At 49.6% G+C, this 19438-nt stretch overlaps 6 protein-coding genes across 6 annotated transcripts; 4 read left to right on the top strand and 2 right to left on the bottom strand.

The window, feature by feature from the left end:
- Nucleotides 1-218: 218 nt before the first annotated feature.
- On the bottom strand, nucleotides 219-5625 carry N7482_001023 (uncharacterized protein; the record flags this gene model as incomplete). Its single annotated transcript, XM_056683148.1, has 3 exons — nucleotides 219-2279; nucleotides 2336-2599; nucleotides 2650-5625. 3 exons carry the CDS (start codon nucleotides 5623-5625, stop codon nucleotides 219-221), a joined length of 5301 nt encoding a protein of 1766 aa, XP_056546754.1.
- Nucleotides 5626-6495: 870 nt separating this feature from the next.
- Nucleotides 6496-8268, top strand: N7482_001022 (synembryn; the record flags this gene model as incomplete). Its single annotated transcript, XM_056683147.1, has 7 exons — nucleotides 6496-6523; nucleotides 6599-6673; nucleotides 6737-6813; nucleotides 6873-7031; nucleotides 7093-7212; nucleotides 7265-8112; nucleotides 8169-8268. 7 exons carry the CDS (start codon nucleotides 6496-6498, stop codon nucleotides 8266-8268), a joined length of 1407 nt encoding a protein of 468 aa, XP_056546753.1.
- Nucleotides 8269-8740: 472 nt separating this feature from the next.
- Nucleotides 8741-9482, top strand: N7482_001021 (polysaccharide biosynthesis domain-containing protein; the record flags this gene model as incomplete). The annotated part of the gene is made up of 5 exons (XM_056683146.1): nucleotides 8741-8785; nucleotides 8846-8870; nucleotides 8983-9267; nucleotides 9331-9367; nucleotides 9425-9482. The coding sequence occupies 5 exons, from the start codon at nucleotides 8741-8743 to the stop codon at nucleotides 9480-9482; spliced, it is 450 nt and encodes a 149-aa protein (XP_056546752.1).
- Nucleotides 9483-10311: 829 nt separating this feature from the next.
- Nucleotides 10312-14637, top strand: N7482_001020 (ABC transporter ATP-binding protein; the record flags this gene model as incomplete). Its single annotated transcript, XM_056683145.1, has 5 exons — nucleotides 10312-10754; nucleotides 10811-11474; nucleotides 11534-13517; nucleotides 13580-13699; nucleotides 13757-14637. The coding sequence occupies 5 exons, from the start codon at nucleotides 10312-10314 to the stop codon at nucleotides 14635-14637; spliced, it is 4092 nt and encodes a 1363-aa protein (XP_056546751.1).
- A 734-nt stretch (nucleotides 14638-15371) lies between these two features.
- On the bottom strand, nucleotides 15372-16441 carry N7482_001019 (uncharacterized protein; the record flags this gene model as incomplete). The annotated part of the gene is made up of 3 exons (XM_056683144.1): nucleotides 15372-16061; nucleotides 16127-16253; nucleotides 16320-16441. The coding sequence occupies 3 exons, from the start codon at nucleotides 16439-16441 to the stop codon at nucleotides 15372-15374; spliced, it is 939 nt and encodes a 312-aa protein (XP_056546750.1).
- Nucleotides 16442-18478: 2037 nt separating this feature from the next.
- N7482_001018 (alpha/beta hydrolase) lies at nucleotides 18479-19313 on the top strand (the record flags this gene model as incomplete). The annotated part of the gene is made up of 2 exons (XM_056683143.1): nucleotides 18479-18886; nucleotides 18975-19313. 2 exons carry the CDS (start codon nucleotides 18479-18481, stop codon nucleotides 19311-19313), a joined length of 747 nt encoding a protein of 248 aa, XP_056546749.1.
- Between the last annotated feature and the right edge of the window lie 125 nt (nucleotides 19314-19438).

The following is a 19438-nucleotide window of genomic DNA, read 5'->3' as shown; positions in this document are numbered from 1 at the left end:
GAATACAGCATGATCAAGAAGGAGAAAAAGATGCAGTTCCCTCGGCGCCCCGGAAGAAAAGGAAAGAGAGAAAACAGAAACACGCATCCAATGTATGCACTGGCCCCTGTTTATTTTATGGATGTAAAATGCACGTGGGGAATAGGAAGGTGAAGGGAGCCAATATAGAAAAAAAATAAAATCACAAAAAAGCAAAGATTGCCTCGTAAACGCCATCGCTATGCCGAATTGTTGTATCGCCGTGACGCGTCATGCGCTTCAACACGGATATTGAAAAGGAGGTCGTCGACTTCGCGAAGTGCATTTGGTCCCAACTTCGCGGACTTCATGTTGTCTAGGAGATTCTTCAGGGATTGAGAGATACCTGCCTCGCTGATGTCGGATTCGAGGTTGGGAGGAATGGGTTCCGTTTCGGGTTTGGCAGTGGCGACGTTCATGACTAGATCTGCCACCCCCGTCGATGGCTGGTCTGAAACAATATCCAGATCTGGCTGTATGCCAACAGTGCCCTCAGGCAGAGATTCGGTTGATGGACCGATATCAGTCATCTGAGAATCGGTGGCCTCCTCGGTGGAAGCGAAGCTAACGTTCGGCTCAGTTGGCATCTGAGCAGGAATATTTTCAGGGCCAGCATCCTTCTGATCCTTCTGAGCAGGGGAAAGCTCAACTTGCTTGGTTGCTGCCTCTAGTTCGGTCGGTTCTTCTTGAGAAGGAAGAGGCTGAGACTGTGTTACGTTCGGAGGTGAGCGTGTTTTCCGAGAGCGAGAGCCACGACTCGTTTTGCCAGTTATGCTCTCTCCCGCAATGGGGGAAGGAGCAGGCTGATCCTCGAGTCGCAGGGATTTGCGGGGTCTCTTTGTTGGCCTCTGCGAAGGCTCTTGCTCCTTAATTGGCTCCTCTTGGGTAGTTTCAGGGAGCGAGTCAGGCATCCTGACCTCCTCGTGTTTCTTCTGAGAGCTGCGAGTTGATCGTCGGGGAGTGGTCGAGGCGGGACGGACAGAGAAGACCTCTTGAGAAGGTTGAGAGATCGCTGCATCCTGAGCCGGTGTAGATTCGGGCTGCTCTAGATCGGCGGCCCTGAGATCCTTCGCAGTTGAAATACGAGTTGATCGTCGCCTGTCCTTTGTAATGGATCGAGTGTGCTGCTCTTCACGTTTCCTCTTCTTCGTGGCTGGTTCGGGAGCCTCTGAGCCAGTGGCGGTCTGCTTATGCGCCTTGCCAATCAAGTCAACGGCTGACTCCAAATCTTGCTCAAGCTGAGATGCAATCTGAGACTCCAGATCTTCACTTGAAGAATCAACGAGATAGTCTGGAGGCATGGGAGTAGAAGGAGCTGAAGCAGATTGCTGACTTGCTCCATTCGCTTCTTTGGGTGCCCCATTTCTCTTTCTCTTTTTGGACGATGGTGTTGACTTTGAACTGAGAGAAGCGGACAGCTCTTCCGTTGTCTTAGCAGGAGTGCTGGTAGTAGCAACAGGAGCAGCATTCTGATCGTTTTCAGTGCTCTGGCTCAATGCGGACCGAGTGCGACGGCTAGGCGGCCTTTCATCCATTTGAGGCGTTGGAGTATTTTCCTTGACATCGTCCGTGATAATTGCCTGAAGGATTCTGGGAAGATTCTCCATGTCGCTAGGGGTGGCTCGGCTATTGCTAGCAATTTGTTGCCCAGCATCCGTATGAGCATTGGCTTTCCTTGCTTTTGCAGCAGACCTTCGCTGAGCGCGCCGAGATAGCTTCTGGGGGCTGGGACTTCGGGACGTGAGCTCTGGAGGCGAGGAAGGCATATCGGTCGCATCTTCCATAATTATATCTTGAGACTTCCTTCCCGGGGCATCTGAGTTCATCGCAGGTGTCGGATCCCTGGTTGCCGGTGTAGGAGATGAGCCGATGAAGCCCTCCTCATTCTCTGCTGGTGCTAAGGTAGGAGTCAAGGGAATGCCTGACTGAGAATGCAGTCTGCGCAGGTGAACAGGCGTATCGAAGCCTAATTTACTGGGCGTGTTTGCAGGTGACGACGATCTGATAGATTCAATCATTCGGAACATTTCACGCCGACTTCTCCGGAATGTGGCTGGGGCTTCAAAGAGCGCCACCTCTGAGCTCGTGGGTAATTGAGGTTCACTGAGCTCCGCACGTTCAGGCAGTGTGGACTCGTTCGCCTCAATGACGGGTGACGAATTGAAGTGAATGTCACCAGTCTCAATGGACTTCGCTATAATTTGCTTGTTCCCTCGCTGGTGGTCTAGCTTGAGTGAGCTCGACGACACCAAGTTGGCTTCCTATGAGTGAAGAAATTAACGTTGTGAGCTAGATGTCTGAATGGATTGGACTGTACCTGGACAGCAGTTTGCGGCAGGTGAGGTGGGGCGGAAAGCCTGGAGGTCGCAGTTGACAGTGCTTGACCCATTGCGGTGGTATGAATGAGGGGATCTGAGGCAGTCTTAGTCGATTGCAAGAAATCGACAAATCGTTTAGTGCTTGAGAGATGGGGTGATTCCAAGCCAGCGCAGATGATGGTCTCGAATCTTTGCAATGACGACAACTCGTCAACAACAGCAGTTTGCAAAATGCTGAGGACGGCAGATGAAAGCGCCTGGGACTATTAAACAGTCAGTTGCTGTACACAAATTCCCACGAAAATGCACCTACTGCAGTCAGGGCCCGACTGTCTACCCCGCGTGTAACATCAACTTTGCATTCAGAATCTTGCATCCACAGTCCAAGGGGTGCCTGGAGAGTCTCGAGTGCCTGAGAGCGAAAGAACGGTGTGCCAGAACTTAGAAAAGATGTCAAAGACTCAATGAAACCCGATAGATCAAGGGTTTGCGAGGCATCGAAGCTGCTGTAGCCCAACTGTAAGGTTCTCCCAACCGTTTCCAATAGTTTACAGGGAAAAGACGGGGGGCTCATCGGCTGAGAGACGGTTCTTTCAAGTCCAAGCCCGGTCTCCTGCGCGAATGGAATGGAAAGCGATTGACCAAGTAGTGAAGTTGTAGGTAAATAAGTCTCAGGAGCTGAAATGGAAATCAGGCTGGCAGCAATGGGCTCTACAATCAGACTTGTGAGGATCCGGTCTCCTTTCTCTGTCCTTACCACACGCACAGACGATTCAAGCAGCCGTGACCACTCTTCGAAAGCACCAGGAAAGCGAACACCAGCAACAAGAATCTTGGTGATATTCTCGTAGTCCCGCGAAACAGATCCATCACGTTCTCGGGCAGATTCAATGGGGAAGGACTGCAACGCATCTGCTGTAGCACGTGCGGTGGATTTCCAAACCGCCTCCAATAGATGCCGGTCGTAGGAGGGGGACGTGTATTCCGTGATACTCAAGTCGGCACATTGTTGCAGTAGTTCGAGACGAGATCCACGGGAAATTCTTCCATTGCAAGATGCCGCAATTGTTCCATCCACAAGGCGGATATATGATGGAGTTGGCGACGGAATCATAGTGGTCTTGCTGATTGTGCGCAAAAGATGTAAGATAGGGCTATCCAGATTAGTACCCGGGGCAGAAGAGCGATGAGCGGGAGTATTGGAGATCTGGAATGTCCCATCGGCAGTTTTCAGCATGAGTTTCTCTGTGAAGGGAATACCTCCAAGCGAAAGAATCATGGTTCTCGCCAAGAAACAGAATCGCTCGAAAAAAGCGTCCTCACAGCACTCGCCGGTGGCATGCAAAGATGACGGCCCTGTAAGCCAGAGACGATGTAAGAAACCAAGAACGCTGGCAACAGCCTGCATGGATTCCCCGGAAGGGGTAATTTCTTTGCTGGAGGCCTGCGAGAGAGCACTAGCCAGGCTGTTCCATGCGAGGGCGATATTTGATTTCTCGATTGCCTCATCGTCCCAGATCGAAGACTTCAAGAGAGACTCGAAAACCTCTAAAACTGACAAAACTTTCGAACGGACCCATCGGGAGTCAACCGAAGGGAGTTCCTCGACTTCCATTTTGGCGCTGTCAGTGATCCGAGTCTCTGCCCAAACTTTAGCCTGCGGACACCATAGCAGGTTTGCCAACACAAGCGCTGCGCTATCGCTGAGGGTTGGAATGGTTGAAAAGATAGTTGTAGAGGGAATTGCAATGTATTCCTCCCATATAAGATCGAGATGATGGTGGGGGGACGAAGGCCGGAAGGCGTAATAAAGTAAATTGTAATAGCTTCCTAGGGCAAGTTGAGTGGGCGGCAATGCAGACTTGTCGGACTTCTTTCGCTCGAACTGCGAAATAACCGGTTTCCCCAGCATCTTGATCAACGATCGACCAGTCGACTCGTTGGGACTGACTGCATAGACAAACCGATTCCAGCTTGCAATGGCCTGGGCTTTGATGACAGGCTCACTGCAGTTGAAGCATCTTTGAAGGACCAGCACCCACTCCTTGAAATGCTCCCATTGGTCCAAATTCCACTTTTTGCTCCGCAAAAGAAGAATCACGATGCTCCAAATCGGCGGCACATGGATGCCCGTGTCTAGAGATGCCACCATTCGCGACATCCGCTCTAAAACTTCTGTTACTAGCTTTCGATCACCCTCGAGTGGCCGATCGAAAAGAGTCCGGATGTTATTCGACAGAGCAGGCGTCGGGCCCGCAGCCATGGAGATTTGAAAGCCAAGAGTGATGGCTTTCGACCGGGTGTCCTTTACATGATGAAGCAAGCCAAAGACCAAGTGTTCCACCCATAACGAAGATTGTGAGATAAAAATCGACTTGGATTGTGCGAGAAGGCGCTGGTAGATGCTCAATCGATGCAGGGCGATGGCTTTGCCGGAAACATGTTTGGTGATATCTTGCAATGCCGCTAGGAGACGAGTAATTCGCAGAGTTGTCATGATTTTGGAGCTGAAGTTCTGCGTAGAAAGAATCGACATATGGTGTGTTAGGACAGACTTCGGTGCTTTGGCTTCTTGAAGGGAAGTGATTGCGTGGTCCACGAGAAATACTTTGAACTCATCTGACAGATGCGTTGAGATGTCGGTTTGCCATATAAATGCAGCGGACAGTTTCAGGGCTTGGTTCACTAGATTTGTATCCAGAGGCTTGCCAATTTCCAAGTCGCGGCTCACGTCACGTTGGATGAAATCCGTGATCAGACCCAGTTTGTCTGCGGTCTCCTTCCCACCCAGCAATCCATCGTATGTCCTCAATGCTCCAAAGAATTGCATATATGCATCGAGTCGCGAAGAGATTGACTCTCCCGCCAATTGCTGAACCACTGACTCCAGTAGCATGGCGAGCGATTCCGTTGTAAATTTATCGACGTTTGGTGACCACACGGGAATCGGAGAACTGGTCTCCTTGAGAATGGACTTGAACGGTCTCCCCGCGCTGGCCTGCGGACTCTCAAAGGCCGTCTCCTCTCGTCCCTTCGTTTCCTTGTATTTGCTGGCCGATTTGGAATTCGGAGACTCGATGACGGTATACAGCCATGGAGAGAAGTTGACACGCTTGGAACCGTGGCTTAACGGAGGAGGCCTGGGTGCATTCGCCGTATGAGGGGAAGTCCCGGGGGTCTGGATGGGTTGGGAGGACTCGGGGTCCTTCTGATGGGTCTGGTCGATTCGGGAACCTGGCCTGGGAGGAGTTGGCGGGCGAGCAGGGAGAGGACCGAGGATCTCCACCATGGTTCAGAGAGGGGGCAAAGAGAAGGAAAAAGAGAGATCAAGGACCATTGCTGGGTGTCAAGCAGACGGAAACGAGACCTCCCATGGATTCCTGAATTAATTGTGGTGGGATCGGGGGAGCGTTGATGCCAGAGCCAGTGAAAAGTAGATGGGAGCTGGGGACGCGCCTGTCGCGAATCGCGTAAAGTGGCCGCGTCCAACCTGAAGGTTCAGGCGACAAGGCATCAAGCCACGCGCTCTGGGCCGCGATTTCCCCCAATAGACAGAGTATCTCCATGTTTACTTCTATCACATCCGCCGAAGAATGACGCTATTATTTTAAGTTCTCTTACATAAATTAGTTCATCATGACATGCTGCACTGCGACATGAATGCCACTGGCAACCCTATCCTGGAGAAAATCAGTAGTGTAGCTGCCAAGGCGCCACAGATCGTCGTGAACGCGGTTCAATGACCCTTGGCGAGAGTGCGGAGGTATATCAGCTTCGCAGTATGCCAGAGGTTTCCTGTGTGTAGACACTAAAAGAAGAAAGAAAAACAAAGCCAGCGCTCTTCCGATGGCTGCCCGCCCTGGTCAAGTCCCGGGGGTGGAAGGTGCAATCATCATGTAGGCGGACTTCAGAAGCTAAGGTGGGGCGTGCTTCCTGATTCACGCCAGAGTCGTGCTTCCCCGCGTCCCTTCTTCTCTCTTCTCCCACTTTCGCTCACGAGTGCAATAGCTTAGCGGCTGGTTCTTTATGTCGCGACCAAGCTGCAGCATCCCCCGGCACGACACGCACTGCTAGCGCCTTCAATTCAGAGCTCGCCCGGCAACCTAATTCTTCGAGGACGTTGAGGAGACATCCAGCCCCCGGACGACGGAGGATCGCCATGGACTTCCGCCAAGCGCAGGGAGCAGGTATGCCTTCGCAGATCGCATTCCATGAGATACTAGGCGACGGGGAACAAAAAATAGGCTAACGGGTCATGACAGCCAAGCTGCAGCAGGTTACCCAACTGCTCGACACTCTCAAGAAAGATCTGCAGGAGAAGCGTCTGACAGCAGCGCGTGAGTTCCAGACAGAGACCTGTCGCTAGCAATATGATTCTAATTTTGATTTGCATGTTACAGAAAAAGTTCAGACCCTTCTGCAGCTGCGCCAGTATGGCACGAACCCCGTCGACGCCGGGCCGATCTATTGCAGCGATGTACGATGGAAATAAACTCCGTGTTTTTGTGATACTTGCGGATCTGACATGTGCTGCAGGGAATCGGGATACTGGTGCGATATGGACTCGACGGGGAGACAGCAGATGTGCGACGTGCTGCTTTGCGCTGCGTTGCCAATGCCCTCCTCCTCGATTCCAAGATGCGCCAGGTTTTTGTGGACACGGGATATGGAGGCAAACTGGCGGAAACCCTGAAGGTGACTTGGTGTGCCACCGTTTACCACCCGGGATCCATGCTGACTGGTGAGACAACGTCAGACTGATAATTCCGAAGATGAAATGGTCACCAGTCGCATTCTGTTCCTGTCGACCTACGATACCACAATGGACTTCGAAGTCCTAATCACGAAGCATTCCCTCGGCGACAACGTGAACTATGTGCGTGTTCCATTCATACTCATACTGTGGTAGAAGGAACTGACCGAGCCAGCAACTAACTCGCCACGCGAAACAATTCCCCAAATCCGGTCGACCGCCGTTGTCTCAGATGGACGAAATGGCTCTTACCGATACCCTGAAACTCATTTTCAACATTTCCAAGCTTTACCCCGATCTAGCTGTCACCTTCTCGCCTTCAATCCCCCATATCCTGAAGATCATAAGCCGCATCGAAATTCCAGCCAAGCCGCTGGACGGCCTGATCAGCTACCTGATCAACTGTTTATCCGTACTGGACCTGGAGGAAAAGAAAGAGAAACACTTTGAGAGCAATCCGCTCTTTCCCAAGTTCAACCAGAACTGTAATGTTGATAAGCTGATCAATATCCTTGATCAGGCAGTATCACTATACCGCCCGGAGGAGTTGGAGGAAAAAGCAGTCCCGCTTCTACATTCTCTCATCGTCGTCCATGAAATTGCCCCCGATGGCCCGCGCAAGTATATGCAGTGGCTTCTTCTGCCCGAGGATAACGATCGCACCTTGCCAATTGGACATTCAGATACTCTTGCCTCGAAGCTTTTGCAGCTTTCTACCAGCCCCTACCCGAACCTCAAAACTGGCATCTCGGAACTGATGTTTGTTCTTTCGGGCAAGGACGCCGAGAATCTCACACGACGGATTGGCTATGGGTTTGCCGCTGGTTTCTTGGCTTCGCGCGGAATGGAAATTCCCCAGACTGCCGGCGAAGCTTTCGCGACTAATGATCCCACTGGGCTGGACTCAGAGGTCAACCCAATCACCGGACAGCGTTGGGCTGCAGAGCCGAAGGATTCAGAGCCTCCCATGACTGAGGAAGAGAAGGAAAGAGAAGCAGAGAGACTGTTTGTGCTGTTCGAAAGGTGAATATTTCCGTAACCCTGATAGCCAATCATTGTTTACTAATCTTGGATTACAGAGCAAGGGCAAATGGTCTTATCACGATGGAAAACCCAGTGGCCCAGGCAGTCCGAGAGGGAAGATTCGAAGAGCTGCCGGACGATGCCGATAGCGACTGAGTTCGACCTGAAATGGATACCCACGGCATCATCACTATCATATTGGTTTCATGAATTCGCTGATACGTGAGCATTTGGGGTTGGGCTGTCATCTAGCATGCATTTGTGTATACCCATCGTCATCTACTTCTTAAGGTGCTATACAGTTATTGGCAAAACACTTGACTCATTTGTATTCCAGATAATATTACTGTATACTTGTTAACTTGTTCTTTGTAAAATATCGCCGAGGAAGCATTTCGAAGCCAGAAGAACTTTACAGTAATCATGTGTAGATTGCTTGGGCGGCCCGATGATGACGTACCGTGGGCGGAGATTGTTTTGGGACGGCAGTACGCCTCTCCGCCCACCGAAAAAAATATTCGCGGGGCACAGCAGACACTCCCCACCTCATTCGACTTCATTTCCCCGATCATTTCTCTTATCGCTGTATTTGTCTCAGAAGTCGTTTCCTACACAAATAACCGCCAAAATGTCGAAGCCATTTGATCCCGAGACGGCCGATAACCTTGAGGATGTACGTTCCAGAAAGTGTCCCGCATACCGGAGACGAGTCAGTCACTGATCATCTCAACAGATGGAAAAGCAGTTCGCAGTGAAGGGTTAGTCGCCAAACTTGCTACATTCTCCCGATTATTCTCATGCTCTTGAAATGACCCTCCTGCCAAAATTCCACTCTCGCATCCGATCGACGCTGACATACAACATACACAGCTGTCGAACATCTCATGACATACTGGGCCATTCTTGAGAAAGTCAGGGGCTCGCAGCTGCGCCTGACCAAGATGGATGACGAGATCTACGAATCCTTCAAGACTGAGTTCCCTGATTTCGATCCCGCCGCGACCATCAACGAGGACGACATGAAGAGCAAGGCTGGCAAGGAGAAGTGGCGCAACTGGGTCAACCAGTACGAGAAGAAGATTGAGGATTTCAACTTTGGCACGATCGTTCGAACCCGCGCCGATGCTGAGTATGATCAGGATACCACCATTTTCGGTGAGTCGGAGCGCATGAAGGGCGATTCTAGTGAGGTGGGGCGATAAGCTGACAGTGTGAAAGGTGTTCGCATGCAATTCTACGCTATTGAGATTGCTCGGTGAGCTTTCCCGTAATTGGAACACACGGGTTTAATCACGATACTAACAATTTTAAGTAACCGTGCGGGTCTGAATGACTGGATTTACGAGCGCGCCCAGAAGGCTAGCTCTTGAGTGCGCATTCCTCTACTTTCCACCGCACTTGACCTCAAGTCAAGTTCGACTCCACACCCGGGCTGCTATACCGACGACTTGTACTGCTCTGTGGTCCCACTGAGAGATACGGCGTCAAATTTGTGATACGTCAGACGGAAGTGCCCTGCAGGTTCGGGTCTCGACCGGTTGAAAGGATGTGGTTGTGTGATAGACGAGTGATTACGGATTTGATAGAAAGTTCGTCATTCGGAGGTGGATTGACCATGGTCTACTAATCAGAGAACTTCATGAGAATTATAACCATATACCCGGATATAAGATGGCATTTATGATTAACCAGCGACCAGCTTCCCTTAGTCTGTTTTTCATTGAGCAAGTTGGGTGGGTTGCCTGCCGAATTTCGGGTACCTCTTGAATCGAGTCAATGATAGTGGTGTCGGCACCTTGTATCTGTCAGCGGGAAGCGTTCACGAATCAGACCCTGTCTGATGCCAATACTGTCTCGGGTGCATCGCGTGCCTCCTATTCACATTTGCTCTTAACCGATGCTGCCTGTCCCACTATGTCACCTTTCGAGAACAAAGGATTTTGTCAAGGATTGTTCAAGGTTGTCCCACCTGGCCGCTCTTCATTGCCATCAATCATTCCGCATCGGGAAATTCCTTGATATTGTTCGTCTCAACAATGAACGACCCGAATCGGTATTCTAGATTTTATGCTTCCTGGATGGGATCCCCCTTTTCTTTTCCTCCTCACCATGGTCGGAGTCTTTATAATTCATTCTTTTTGTTACGAATATTCCATATCCTAGATATGAAATTTGGGCGCAACGGGCCTCAAATCCCAGATGGCCGATCATAACACTACTCATTCGGGATTTCGAGCAGCCGGTCTCAACCCCAGCTGGAAATCCTTATTCATTTTTACGACCCGCAGGGACGTACCTACACTCATCATAGGAGGTGTCTTTGCCCTGCTCGCTGGATGCGTCACACCGGTTCTAGCTGTCTTTCTGGGAAATGTGTTCGATGCGTTTACGGCTTTCGGGGCTGGACAGATTGCCGCTGACGGACTTCGAAACAAAATCGTGACTAGCTGCTTCGGCATGCTCGGGCTAGGCGCCGCTGGCTGGTTGCTCAATAGCGCCTACTTCGCATTATTCATTGCATTTGGGGAACTACAGGCTTCTTACATCCGTAGCAGGGTCTTTAGTGAGCTAATCACACGAGATGTGGAATGGTTCGATGCACAACCGGAGGGATCTGGAGCTTTCCTGTCCGGAATTCAAGCGTGAGTCGTAGCCGGAACACATCAAGATGATCGACTTATGCTCACACATTCTTCAGTCAGATTCATGACCTTCAAACGGCAACCTCCCAGCCCCTAGGACTGCTTTTTCAATACTTGTGTCGATCATTAGCGTCACTGGGTCTGGCTTTCTATACTTCGTGGAGGCTATCTCTGGTAACACTGGCCGGAATTCCAATATTCTCGGCCATCATTGCCTTCCTCTCCACACGAATGAAACCCAGTATCGAAGCACAGCAAGGGGCGTTAACTCAGGCATCAAAGATTGCGAGCAATGCAATCTCTTCTATCGATGCAGTCAAATGCTTGAATGGCCAGAAAATGGAATCCTGGAGTTTCTCTCGTTGCATCGAGGAGTCAGCCGTCCATTATCTTAGACAAGCCAGGCTAAATTCGTTGCAAATTGCATTCATTCGGTGGATGATGTTTGGCATGTTCGTCCAGGGCTTCTGGTATGGCAGCTCCCTTGCTCGAGCGGGGAATATTACCTCTGGTGAAGTTATGAGGACATTCTGGGCATGCTTGACTGCAGCGCAGTCCATTGAGCAAGTCCTGCCACACCTGATTGTCATGGAGAAGGGTCAGGTCGCGAGCGTCATGCTGAGGGCAACCATGCATGAACGGGTAGAAGAGCGTGTTGTGTGTGAGATGACAGGTACTTTGTACCCGCAACACTGTGAGGGTGATATTGAAGTGAACAAGGTATGTACATGATGAAATGTTCATCATACCGTCGTTGAAGGTGCTGACACTTTTTCCAGGTATCCTTTTCGTACCCCGGTCAGCCAGATCGCTGTGTTCTCAGACCATCGACATTTTTCTTCCCGGCCGGGGACATTACCTTCATCATAGGCAAGAGTGGCTCTGGAAAAAGCACCCTTGGCCAGCTGCTGATGCGATTTTATCTGCCTTCTTCGGGCGAGATTTTAATTGACGGGAATCCAATCGAGACACTCGACATTAACTGGATCAGAAACAACATAACTCTGGTAGAACAGCGCAGTGTGCTATTCAATGACTCAGTGCTGAAGAATATTGCCTTCGGTCGTCAAGACTACAATACGGTGTCTGCAGACGATGTTCACGATTCGATCGATGTTGCCATGCTCCAGAACATGCTCAGCAATCTGCCCAACGGGCTTGATACTTGTGTTGGCCCTGGTGGGAATCTTCTGAGTGGTGGTCAAAAGCAGCGAGTTGCCATCGCCAGAGCGAGATTGCGTGATACGCCGATTTTGATACTGGATGAACCTACCAGTGCTCTGGATCACGAAAATCGCGTGGCAGTGATGAAGGCAATCCGGGAATGGCGTAGCGGAAAGACGACAATCATCATCACGCACGACATGTCTCACATTACCGGCCAAGACTTCGTTTACATGCTCGAAAATGGGTCAATTGTGCAGAGCGGGTACAGGGATGCCGTGGAGAAGCAACCTGGAAGCGACAAATACTTTCGCATCACGGCCAAAGACAATTCAAATGGCAAGTCACGGTCGAAGTCGATAGACGAAAGATATCATGGCCGGCCTTGGGAACATTCCTCTCGCCAAAGTCTGGCAAACAAGCCTGTCATACCGCCCCATGCGCGCCATGATCCCAGGGAAACATCGATGCAACCTCACATTCGATCTAGTTCATGGTCAGGTACATGGCATACAGCATCAAGATGTGATTCCATCTACTCTGTTAATGGCGCTATGCTAAACGTTTCGTATCCTCTCAGAAAACGGGGGACTTTCTTGAGCATACCGAGAAGAGAGGTGTCACCAGCACGCCCGAGTTCTTACTACGCAGCACCAGAGGAGGATCTTGAGATGATCCACATTGACCATCAAGACTCTGTTGCTGAGAAATCACCTGTTCCATACCTCACTCTTGATAATCCAGAATCCAAACAGCACAGTCTTGCTCAGAGGAGGCGGGAGTCAAAGCGACAAAAGGAAGCAACTGAAAAGGGCATGGCTTCATTGTCCCACATTATGGGCACCATCGTGCCTACATTGACCCCAAGTCAACGTATCATCCTCTTTCTGGGCATCGTATCGGCACTAGCTCATGCAAGCGCGACACCGATCTTCTCCTACTGTCTGTCCCAGCTATTCGGCTCATTCTACGCAGGTACGAACAGCGCCAAGTTCACAATGAAATGGTCACTGGCTGTACTAGGAGTCTCCGTCGGGGATGGCCTGGCTTCCTTTTTCATGCATTACTTTCTCGAAGTCTGTGGCGAGAGGTGGATGGACACCCTCCGAAAGAGAGCATTTCAGCGAGTGCTCGAACAACCTCGAGCATGGTTCGACCAAGAGGGAAATAATTTGTTCAGGCTCACAGCTTACCTGGATCAAAATGGCGAGGATATGCGGAACTTGCTCGGTCGCTTCGCTGGATACCTCATTGTTGCTGCGTCAGTTACAGCCATGGCAATTATCTGGAGCTTAATAGTCTGCTGGAAGTTGACGTTGGTGGCCCTTGCGTGTGGACCTCTCATGTACGTGATCGCCCGAGGGTTTGAGGGAATCAATGCCCTCTGGGAACAGCGATGCAGCGAAGCCAGCCGTGCTTCCTCGGATATCTTTACCGAGACCTTTGCAGAGATTCGCACTGTGAGGACTTTGACGCTTGAGGGATACTTTCATAACAAACAGACAGACGCTATCTCGAAGTGCCTACAGCTGGGCATAAAACGCGCTATTTACTCTGGTTTGCTTTTCGGCATGCTAGAGTCGACAGTGACACTCGCGAGTGGCAAGTCTTCTAAGCCTTTTCCAAGAAAGAACTGAGCATATACTAACTGGCATTATTAGCCTTCATCTTCTACTATGGTGCCGTGCTCGCGGTATCTGAGTTTACTGTCAATGAAGTAATGATGGTGTTTTCGCTGCTTCTTTTCGGCATTGGATACGCAGCACAAATCTTATCGTGGAGTAAGCGAGACATCGGCCCATCGAGTCAGATAAATGACTGCTAACCCGCCAATTTAGTTCCCCAAATCAATACTTCTCGCGAAGTAGCTACTCATCTTCTTCGTCTTTCAAAACTTCCCGATGCCAATTCGCACGAGCATCGGGGTGATCTCAAGATTGCCAGGCTAACGCCCATCCAACTCACCAATCTAGGCTTCCGGTATCCTTCCCGACCAAACATCTCAGTCCTGAAGGATGTCTCGATCACAATCGCGCAGAATTCGTGCACGGCGATCGTTGGTCGCTCCGGCTCCGGCAAGTCTACCATCGCATCTCTACTTCTCGCGCTGTATGAGGCACCAGTATCCAGAGATGGCCGACCTACAGTAATGCTCGGGGGAGAAGACATATTACGCCTGCATGTTCCAACACTGAGATCACATGTCTCTATCGTGTCGCAGCAGCCAACTATCTTCCCTGGAACGATCTACGCGAATATCGGCTACGGAGTCTCGGACAAAGCATCCATACACAGTGTCCGCATTGCCGCTGAAGCAGCCGGTATCGATGAGTTCATCCTATCACTGCCGAAGGGATATTTCACTGTCATCGGTGACGGTGGCGTTGGCCTGTCTGGCGGTCAAAAACAACGGCTGGCCATAGCTCGCTCTCTGCTCCGGAAGCCCCAGATCCTCATATTGGACGAAGCGACGTCCAGTCTCGACCCTGTTGGTGCTGAGGTGGTTCGACAAACGGTACAGCAGCTTGTAGCTACCCGATGTGGGCTCACCGTGATTATCATCACACACGCGAAGGAGATGATTGAGATCGCAGACCATGTCATTGTTCTTGATCAAGGAATAGTGGTGGAAGACGGGCCGTACCGGGTTCTTGCGCAGCAAGTAGGGGGCAGACTATATGAGCTGGTCAATAACCCCGACGAAAGTGGCTTTTCATGAATCTACTCTATCTCATCGATGCTATTCCCTATTTTTCCTGATATGAAGAAGGCCTGTGGTGCTGTTTCTGGTTTACAGGCTTCCGCGTACTCGTTGAATTGAGCTGGGAGATATTCACCAGCTTTTCGCAAGAATTGTATAGTGCAGCTCTGTTAATATGACCCCACCATAATACCATATCATACGTAAAGTGTCCCTAGGATTTACCCAAGTTTGGAATTTCTCTTGGAGCACTATCCCTGGGAAATTCGGAAGTGATCTCCAAGTTCTTATTACTTTCAAGCTCTCTTTCCGAACTTTCTCGGCATGCTTGTCCTGATGTGCACCTAGTTGCGAGCCCAATTTGTTTCTATTCTCGTAGCTATTACTGATCACTTGCCCAACCAATCGTTCCCTATCAGATTAAATGAGGAAGCTTATATGAGAGCCAAAGTTTCGGATGAACGGCGCAAATTGATTAATTTTACATCCAACGTGCTCTTCGAAGCCCCCAGCGAGACTTATGATGAACACCGACAGCGACGGAATGCTGAAATCATACAGCTAAATAAAGGGTGAGTCAAATAGTCGATTTACATTTTGAAAGAATACTTGCAATAAATAGAGAGGGAAGTGCGGGTGTCTTTCAAGGCTAATATAATAACTGATGGGCAAGCCTTATTGACACGGCAACTATCTTGTGGTTTTTGCGGTGCGAAAAATATGAGAAATTGCACACCTAACCCCGATGCAAACTAGTACCTCCTTGAGGAGCCCCAGTACTCAACCTTCAACTGAGACTGATCTTTATGTTCTTCCACATCTGGCGGGTCTTGTACATACTTATCTAGAGTGGCTTGAAGTAGATCGTATGTAAAATCGGGAATCGACCTCGTCAATTCTGGAGTGATTACCGGCGCGGGTCCGTTTCGGAGATTCGGCAGATTAGCAACTATCACTCCAATCGCCACTTGTCTCAGCTTGTGGTAATTGGCTCGTGTCGAATATAATTCCTCAATGGCCTCTTCAAAAGACTCTGTTTTGGGGGAACTCAGCAACGAAGCGCAGAAATGTACTTCTGCTTTCCTTTTCAGGTCGTCGATCATGAAGTAGTCCGCTTCGCCGTACATGCGCACGTGGAAGTAACATGGATGACAGTCGACTAAGGATTCGACGAGTGGCTTTGTAACGACCCTTTCATCTCCTTCCTTGCTTGCATGATTTAGGGGGAATTCGTCAATGACATCATTTTCCGGTGGAGACTCCAGCGATGGCTCTTCTGCAGGCTGCCTATCCATCCCGGGTATGTCACCTCCATCGGCCTGTACGATTTCCGAAGGTTGCGTAGGGCATGGAGGGGTGTAATTTCCTGTATATAGGAATTCCAGCATTTTCTCAATGAGGATCGGCTCTTTCTCGTTTAGTCGAATCGGTTGTTCGGTTTCCTACAAGTCCTCGCTGCTTATCGGTTTGAGGTTCAATATTGGTTAATAGATAGACCTTGTCATACCTTAAACCCGCCATAGCAAGCATTTTGAAAGTACTTTGATCTAGGACAAACAACAAGCCTATGTGCTGAGAAAATCTTATCCTTGCAAAAAATGGTCAAATCGCTGTAGTCCGAATTGAGGTGCAAGCTATGCTATGTTAGCAATCTGGTTATTGTCTATTGTGCTTAAATCGGGATAGATGCTATTTCTCACCTCGCAATGAGCCCAAGAATGGTGTCTTGATCCTCCCTGTTCTGTGCCTCGGGTGGTGGAGGATTGGATTCCTTGGGGTAAGTCCCTTCATACCCAAATGGCTTGCGCTTTATCTTTTTCATGGCTAGAAGCAAGGGAAGAAAGCAAAATTTAATCGGACCCGGCAGGTTATCCACACGTATGAGCAGGTTCAAATAAGTTCGTTGTTCCAGGGACCGTTGATTTCGCTCTACGTTCAAGGGATGAGATTTGACGTATTGCTGCCTAACCCCGCTTCCCTTCGCTTGCTATGAGACTGCTACGTGTAACCGAACAGGCATAGTATGTAGGCGCCAGATCCAATCAAAGGAAGACTTTATAGAAGTGCGTAGCAATAGCATCCATGCACAGAGTAGCGAATAGGTGGCGGCGTATGGAGCATTTAATTAGGGCTAGAGCACCACCATTAGAATTAAAGTGGAAAAAGCCAGTCAGCAAGGTCAGAAGACCGTCGATCCTGGTCTAGTCATCCCTCGGGACTTTAAAACCACAGAGATGCGGTCACAGCACTATTGGCGACCTCTTTCTACTTTCAGCTGGATACGGTACTAGAGTACCATGCCGCTCTTTTCCAATGCGTTGGCTCTATTCGATATCGAGCACCACCATAGTACGTTATCCATTGCCCGGGTACCTTGGATTCCTCACAAAAGGATCTCTATATAAAAAAGGTCAATCTGGGCATCAATCTGGACATTTAGCTAATATTAGATGATATCTGCTATTACTATCTCCGTTACTCTCGGCCTTTTAGGTTCTTTGTCCGTGATTTGACGGATCGTTCTATCTCTTCTGTATGGTAGCAAAATACACCGACCGAGTGCTTTCCTAAACAATACGTAGTGGTTTGCCGAGTAGCAAGGACTTAACTAAAGCTTTGGGTGGTCTAATCGTTGCTCGCGTGAAGCAAGAATGTCTTGTTTGTTAAGCTCGTGAGGTCGCAGGAGGAAGGAAACGGAAGTATATAGATATTTGAGGTAGAATGTCAGATTCCATGTTGGGGCTCTATTTCTGGCGTTTATCGAATATATATTGGGCTGAGCCCGTACTTATTACTCTTTTGTTCTTCTTATACATCGATCCTTATAATAAAAACGGGCGATAGAAGGTTTTTTTTCTACTATAGTATCATCGATTTTTCCAGAGGGAAAACTAGAAGTTGTGGAAAGAATAATTGACTATATAAGTCGTGCCGTTGGGCTTGCTAGAGCCGACCTAATATTAGTAATTACTTTCCATATTTGATTAGTTACTCGGTCTCTGATATGCTAAGCTAGGCTTCTTGCACCCTTAGGTTTTTTAATAAAGACTCTGTACAGGTGGCTAATGTATTATGGGCTCATCATGGAGTCACTTTTGAAGAGACCGTGATTATTAAACGTGCGCGCTGGCGTAAGGGGTGCGTGATGGACTCATGATAGAACCGCTTTCAAAAAGGCCTGAATAACCGTGCCTCAAACAAACCTTATTTAAAGACTCCTCGCTTTAGACACGCATCAAAATCCTATTACCTTTATCATGAATATATCTATCTGTAGCGCTGACAAACCCACACCACCTTTTCGGTGTCGGTTGTCGGAGCCTACAAGTTGGAAGATGCCACCGATGAACAATTTGAGGGTCTGCTCCAGAATGTGGGCACAAGCCTTGATCTTGACCTGTTTGATTCTCTATATGACCCAGATCTCATTCCACTGAGCGACAGCGACATTTCGGGTATATTAGCTCTCCCTCCCGTGCCATCTATTGACGAAGACACTCTATTTTTGTGACGGCCCCGAATAGTCAGCTTTTAGAGGAATTATCTCCAATGCATCATCAAAATCTGAAGCCAATGAGGCGCTGCCATTGCAACGAAACGTCTTGTTGAGGCACAATGGGTGAATTCAGACCTAGTCACCGTCGGCCACCTATGAGCAAGGCCACGCTAGGCTTTCGGGGCCGCTAGTTAAGGCCGCCGCGTGCCAAGACGTAGGTTAGCGCCGCGGGGCGGGAACAAACTGGCTTATTTTAATAACCGTCTCAGCCCTACCAGAAGATTTTTCTCTATTCGGTATTTCTACCGTCCTTTCCTAGCCTTCTAGTTACGATTCACGCCAATCTTGGTATAGAGCGGACTCATGTCGAAGCCTTCTATCATCTTCGCCCCCGGCGCCTGGTACCCGCCTACGGCATTCGACCCGATCATCAAGAAGTTGAACGGGCATAGCTATAACTGCCACACGATCGCATTTCCCTCCGTCCAACAATCGACTACGGTTCAGGACTTGCAGCCGGATATCGCGGCAGTGCGATCACTGGTCGAGCAAGAAGCAGACGCCGGCCAAGATGTGCTTGTCGTTTCTCATAGTTGGGCCGGCCTACCAGTGAACAGCGCGCTGGATGGACTAAAAAAAGCCGACCGTGAACAAAGCGGAAAAAAGGGTGGTGTGGTGAAGCTGGTGTTCATCGCTGCGTTTATTCCGCGCGTCGGCGAGAGTCTGATCGGGGCATTTGGCGGGATCCCGCCGCCCTGGTATGTGGGAGATGTAAGTTGTACCTCCTGTTTATTCATGGGCATGATGACAGAGTTCTCGAACTTCGGTAGGTGAACTTGTTTGATAACATGTTCTGCAGGTTGAACAAGGGACGGTGACAGCCAGTGATCCATTCACATTATTTTTTCATGACGTGGCAGACGGCCAAGAGTGGGCGAAGACGCTCCGGCCCCATGCATGGTCTACGAAAAACGCGCCCGCTACCAGCGCCGCATACATGGATATCCCGTCGTCCTATCTACTATGCGTAGACGATCGGGCTCTCCCTCTTGCTGTTCAACAATTGATGGTCGATCGTGCACAGCGAAAGGGCGCTATAATTGAAACGGAGAAGATCAGCGCCGGGCATTCGCCATGGCTTGCCCAGCCCGATCAGGTGGTGGCGTATATTCGGAAGCAGGCCGGCGAGCAGATCTAGAATATTAGTGTTAAGGGTGAGTAGAGGAACTGTATTGCATAACTATATCTCATGATGCGTTTCAACAATCGTATTCATTGAGTATCCTTCGCAGAACCAGAAAACCAGAAATAAATACCAAAAAA

Source organism: Penicillium canariense (genome assembly GCF_028826845.1).
Source record: "Penicillium canariense strain IBT 26290 chromosome Unknown utg000001l_segment0_segment0, whole genome shotgun sequence".
In the NCBI taxonomy this organism is placed as follows: Eukaryota; Fungi; Ascomycota; class Eurotiomycetes; order Eurotiales; family Aspergillaceae; genus Penicillium; species Penicillium canariense.
This window is presented reverse-complemented; position numbering and strand designations above follow the sequence as displayed.